The following is a 6,059-nucleotide window of genomic DNA, read 5'->3' as shown; positions in this document are numbered from 1 at the left end:
CCCGTCTCTACGAAAAATACAAAATTAGCCGGACGTGGTGGCACATGCCTGTAATCCCAGCTACTAGGGAGGCTGAGGCAGGAGAATCGCTTGAACCTGGGAGGCGGAGGTTACGGTGAGCCGAGATTGCGCCACTGCACTCCAGCCTGGGCAACAAGAGCGAAACTCCGTCTCAAAAAAAAAAAGAGGAGAGACAGAGACAGAATGACTCATAAACCAACTGTCTGACTGCCTTTTTGGCAGGCCCTCTGGGCCCGAGAACCCTCCAGCAGCCTCTGGATGAATTGCGCCAGAGGAAGTCAGCCGTCAGGGAAAACGAGATCTTTCGCCTCGCGATGATTACGTCATCAAGGAGGGCCAGGAACATCGAAGGATATTGGGGAGGAGATTTCCGGCCCCCATCCCCGCAGCGACCTTATAAGGTCTCTTCCCATGATTCTCTCTTTCTTTTCGCCATCTTTTGTCTTTTCGTGGAGCTGTCGCCATGAAGTAAGCACGACCCGTGGTTCCCAATCCGCTTACATCCTCGGGCAGAACGCCTCTCTGTCGTCCCTGGCATGGCTGTAGACACCCTCCCTGATGGACTTTCACTTTTTGTTGCAGGGTCGAGCTGTGCAGTTTTAGCGGGTACAAGATCTACCCCGGACACGGGAGGCGCTACGCCAGGACCGACGGGAAGGTAAAAAGCCGCGTCGGCTTCACCTACCTTCTTGTACTCCGAGGAGGAAAGGCTGGTTTAATTCGGTTCAGGCGGGTTTATTCTGCACATCACCACTGGCCTCTGGAAGTCTTCGTGGACGCTCTGTGGACTGGTCGTTAGGACCAGAAACCTCTAAGTGAACCAGTGTTGATTATTTATTGTGAGCCAGGTCGGACATCAGGAGGGGTTTATGTAACTGATGTCCCGGTGTAAGGGAAATAACTGAGGTACGGAGGTACCCCTTGGAATCCTGGGACGGACAAGAGCAGAATGCTTCCCAGAAGGACGCACCACCCTGTCCTTTGCTATGACCTTAGATTTGCTGCTCTCGAGAAAAGACTAAACGCAAGGACCTTCATAGTGTGACACAGTTACCTGCCAGTTATGTGACAGCCTTTTGGTCCTTGTGGGCCTTAGTTTTGTAAAATGATAAGCCAGAACTAGCATATTGATCGTCTAAGGATTCCAAGCTTACTCAGCCTCTTGTACTTTGTATAGTTAAATAGTAATTCCTTTGCATTTGTCACTCTAGGTTTTCCAGTTTCTTAATGCGAAATGCGAGTCGGCTTTCCTTTCCAAGAGGAATCCTCGGCAGATAAACTGGACTGTCCTCTACAGAAGGAAGCACAAAAAGGGACAGTCGGTAAGTGGAATACGCCTTGATGTTGGGGGCTATCTCTTAAGTTGTCTAAGCTCTCTGAACGTTGGTTTTCTGCTCTGTAAAATTAAATCAGACTGTATGCGAAAGAGCTCTTAAACTGTAAAGCGTCAGCGAAATGAAAAAGATATTATAAACTGTCTCTATGTATTTTAGGCTAGCAGCAATACCGAGTTGAAATTTTAAAGTCAGATAAATTACGTTAAGCACCTTTGCGTTATAGGGCAGGGTGGAAGGGCTTAGTTTTCCAGTGGGAGGAAATTGAGAAGTTACCATAATTTGGTTTTGATTGCAATATTTACAGGATTAGTCCTAACATAGCCAGTGGACCATGAACCAGTCCACCATACACTAGTTCATTCACTAGAAAAAACAGTGGTTTTTCTGGTCCTTGTTAAGTGTCCTTTTAGCTGGGTTATACATGAGAAAAAGTTTGAGTGCCATGGTAGGACTAGTATTCAGGAGGCTTGGGAATACTTACTGAACACCTTCTGGATGAAGGACTTTTCTAGGTATTGTGAGAAATAAATGCCATCAGACATAAAATATGTTGAAAGTTCAGAGGAAGGAGAAACTTAAAAGTGGATATGACACACCTATTAGGGTGACTATTCAGAAAAAAAAAACAGGAATTACAGGTGTTGGTGAGGATGGGGAGAAATTGGAACCTTTGTGCATTGCTAAATATGCAACAGCTGTGAAAAACCATTTGGTGTTTTCTCAAAAGTGTAAACATAAAAATTATCCCAGCAGTTCCACTTCTAAGTTATACCCTAAAACAGTTGAAAGCAGGGACTCTATAACTTGTACATCAGTGTCATAGCAAATCCGGGCTTGGTGGCAGTGGCTGTACTCTAGCTCCTCCGGAGGCCAAGGTGGGAGGATTGTTGGAGGCAACATAGGAGACCTTTAAAAAAAAAAAAGTGATTTAGATGGATAATGGTGATAGCTACACAGTGCTATGAATGTACATAAGGCCACTATACTTTTTTTTTTTTTGAGACAGGTTCTCTGTTGCTCAGGCTGGAGAGCAGTGGCAGGATCACAGCTCACTCCACCTCAACCTTATGGGCTCAAGTGATCCTCCCACCTCCGCCTACCCTGTGGTCCACAGGCACATGCCACCATGGCCCAGCTATTTTTTAAATATATTTTGAGGAGACAGAAATCTTTGCGATGTTGCCCAATTTCTCCTCAGATTCTTGGGCTCAAGTAATCCTCCTGCCTTGGCCACCCAAAGTACTGGCATTACAGGCGCGAGCCATCCTGCACAGCTAAATTATAATTTAAAAAGTTAAAATGAGGCTGGGCATGGTGGCTCACATGCCTGTAATCCCAGCACTTTGGGAGGCCGAGACGAGTGGATCACCAGGTCAGGAGTTCAAGAACAGCCTGGCCCACAGAGTGAAACCCCCTCTCTACTAAAAATACAAAAAAAAAATTAGCCGGACATGGTGGCAGGTGCCTGTAGTCCCAGCTACTTGGGAGGCTGAGGCAGGAGAATAGCTTGAACCCAGGAAGTGGGGGTTGCAGTGAGCTGGGATTGTGCCACTGCACTCCACCCTGGGTGACAGGGTGAGACTCCATTTAAAAAAAAAAAAAAAAAAAAGTTAAAATGGGCCTAGTGCAGTGCCTCACGCCTGTAATTCCAGCACTTTGGGAGGCCCAGGCAAGAGGATCCCTTGAGCTTGAGCCCAGGAGTTTGAAACCAACCTGGCAACATAGTAGTGAAGACCCCAGTTTCTACTTAAAAAGAAAACAGGCTGGGGATGGTGGCTCACGCCTGTAATTCTACCACTTGGGGAGGCCAAGGCTGACAGATTGCCTGAGCTCAGGAGTTAGAGACCAGCCTGGGCAACATGGTGGAACCCGTTTTCTACTAAAAATACAAAAATTAGCCGGGCGTGGTGGCGGTTACCTGTGATCCCAGCTACTCAGGAGGCTGAGGCAGAATTGCTTGAACCCCGGAGGTGTAGGCAGAGGTTGCAGTGAGCCAAGATCATGCCACTGCACTACAGCCTGGGCAACAGAGCAAGGCTGAGTCTTAAAAAAAAAAAAAAAAAAAAAAAAAAAAAGAAAAACCAAAAGGTTAAAATTGTCAACTTTACATTTTTACCACAATAAAAAAAAATGTTTAAGTGTTCGTTTGAGACAAGAATATTAAACAGGTAAATACTGCCATTTACTGTAGAAAAATGCCATTTTACTGTAGAAACAATAAGATTTCATCTTTCTAAAAAGTTTAAAATTAGGATGTCTGTAAACCACCAATGTGCCTTATTTTCGTTAAAAGTTTTTAAGGTAATTTTGCATGTCAGTGCCTTAATAAACAACTTTTCGAATATACTTTGTTCTTGACTTAAAGGTGCACTGCAAGATCTTTTTCTCATAAACACTGTAGATTTCCAGTAATCTACAGAAAGTGTTAGATTCCACAATACCTTCTCAGACAAATCCTACCTGACATTTGGTGGCTCTCCTGTCAAATCATTGTCTTAATTTATTTCTCCTAGTGACAGTCCTTTGAGTTAAAAAAGCTGAATATGATAATTTTTTTCAATAAGTAAATTATTAAAAGTATAAACAGTCTTCATTTATACTACTATGCAGTTCATGGAATAACCATTTTCCTTAGAGTTCAATTTTTTGTGTGTCTTTTTAAGGTAGTAAAAAAATGGCTAGGATTTGTAATAGAGGGCTTAATCCATAAGTGGAAAACATGTTTTATTTCAAATATATGAATTATTTTTTGTTAAATATGAATCTTAAAATACTTCATTTGCCCTGTCTTAAAAGACTTAATTTTTCCTCCCTCTAAATTCTTGAAGGAAGGTTCCTAAGTGTGCCCCTCATCTTTGTTTTGCAGGAAGAAATTCAAAAGAAAAGAACCCGCCGAGCAGTCAAATTCCAGAGGGCCATTACTGGTGCATCTCTTGCTGATATAATGGCCAAGAGGAATCAGAAACCTGAAGTTAGAAAGGCTCAACGAGAACAAGCTATCAGGTGAGGAATGCTTTCATTATGAGCATTTTACCTATTGGGATGGATTTTAGGTTTGGGTCTTCAGTAATTAAAGTTACCATATAGTCTAATATATGTTAAGCTGATTTGGTGGTTAATGAAAATTATTGACAAATTCTTTGGATTTAGCCTACAAATAAATGGAGGTGGGGAAGGAAGGAATATGGTCATTGTACTTGTCCAGTACAGTCTAACCCTAATAATAAGTTGTACCACTAAGGAGTAAAGTGCTTTTGCCTTAAGTTACTTTTACCCCACAGGGCTGCTAAGGAAGCAAAAAAGGCTAAGCAAGCATCTAAAAAGACTGCAATGGCTGCTGCTAAGGTAATTATGGGGTTTCTTTACTTTCTTGAACAATACAACAGGAAAATTTTCTTTGAGACGGAGTCTTGCTCTGTTGCCCAGGATGGGGTGCAGTGGCGTGATCTGATCTCGGCTCACTGCAACCTCTGCCTCCCGGGTTCAAGTGATACTCCTGCCTCAGCCTCCGGAGTAGCTGGGAGTACAGGTGCACGCCATCACGCCCGGCTAATTTTTTTTTTTTTTTTTTTTAAAGTAGAGACAGGGTTTCACCATGTCGGACAGGCTGGTCTTGAACTCTTGACCTCAGGTGATCTGCCCACCTCAGCCTCCCAAAGTGCTGGGATTACAAGTGTGAGCCACTGAGCCCGGCTGGAAAATTTATTTTCAGTCTAAATTGTGATAAATGAAAGTTTCTCAGTTTTAAGGTATTGAATGCAAGGCTCAATTGGAAGTGATGTTTGTAACCAATTACTTGGCCAGTGGTTCAGGTCTCCAGAGAGGTGGTCCTCTCCATAAGCCAAAGCATGTGTTACTGTTAGGAACTGGGAAAAATAAAGGTTGGCTTTTTTTGTTTGTTTGTTTTTTTTCCCCCTTCAACACAGGGCCTCACTCTGTAGCCCAGCTGGAGTGCAGTGGCACAATCACGGCTTGCTGCAGCCTCAACCTCCTGGGCTCAAGTGATCCTCCTGACTCAGGCCCCTAAGTAGCTGGGACTACAGGCAAGCACTACCACACCCAGCTAATAGGTATTTTAATTGAGATGGTTTCGCCATGTTGCCCAGGCTGGCCTCAAACTCCTGAGCTCAAGGGATCCACCTGCTTTAGCGCCCCGAAGTGTTGGGATGAGCCCCTGCACCATGCCTGGTTTTGAAAGTTACTATGGTTATCTACATTGATAACATTGAGAAAAGCTGAGTAAACACTGTACTGTTACTGAGATATTTTCTGTGAGTTTCTGTTAGGATGCATTTCAGGATCCTACACTGCACTTGGTTGTGTCTCATTTCCTCCAGTCTGTGATGGTATCTTAGTCTTTGTCTTTCATTGTAAAGATGGGCTTTAAATATTTAAGGGTAGTCACATTAAAAGATTGGCATTAGGAATGCAGTTAAATTACTAAGAAAGTGATCTAAGCTACATAAACAATCTGGATGTGAGAGATGGGTAATAATAGGGTAACAAAAGTTTTGTGGAGTAATATCACGTTATCTTTTTACAGGCACCTACAAAGGCAGCACCTAAGCAAAAGATTGTGAAGCCTGTGAAAGTTTCAGCTCCCCGAGTTGGTGGAAAACGCTAAACTGGCAGATTAGATTTTTAAATAAAGATTGGATTATAACTCTAGGTTGTGCTGGATTTTTTTTTCTTGTAACAGGC

At 43.3% G+C, this 6,059-nt stretch overlaps 1 protein-coding gene and 1 long non-coding RNA gene across 2 annotated transcripts; one reads left to right on the top strand and one right to left on the bottom strand.

Annotated features, from left to right (window-relative positions):
• Positions 1-346: 346 nt before the first annotated feature.
• On the top strand, positions 347-6,026 carry RPL24 (ribosomal protein L24). The gene is made up of 6 exons (XM_019023293.2): positions 347-489; positions 604-679; positions 1,233-1,343; positions 4,225-4,361; positions 4,640-4,703; positions 5,902-6,026. The coding sequence occupies exons 1-6, from the start codon at positions 485-487 to the stop codon at positions 5,980-5,982; spliced, it is 474 nt and encodes a 157-aa protein (XP_018878838.1). The 5' UTR covers positions 347-484; the 3' UTR covers positions 5,983-6,026.
• LOC134758075 (uncharacterized) lies at positions 1,907-3,402 on the bottom strand. The gene is made up of 2 exons (XR_010132890.1): positions 3,277-3,402; positions 1,907-2,265 (listed from the first exon to the last, which is right to left on the bottom strand). It is a non-coding gene; the product is annotated as an uncharacterized lncRNA (long non-coding RNA).
• Positions 6,027-6,059: the final 33 nt, after the last annotated feature.

The sequence above is a fragment of the Gorilla gorilla genome, chromosome 2 (genome assembly GCF_029281585.2).
Source record: "Gorilla gorilla gorilla isolate KB3781 chromosome 2, NHGRI_mGorGor1-v2.1_pri, whole genome shotgun sequence".
NCBI classification, from domain to species: Eukaryota; Metazoa; Chordata; class Mammalia; order Primates; family Hominidae; genus Gorilla; species Gorilla gorilla.
Note: the sequence above shows the minus strand (reverse complement) of the source record. Positions and strands in the feature narration are given on the sequence as shown.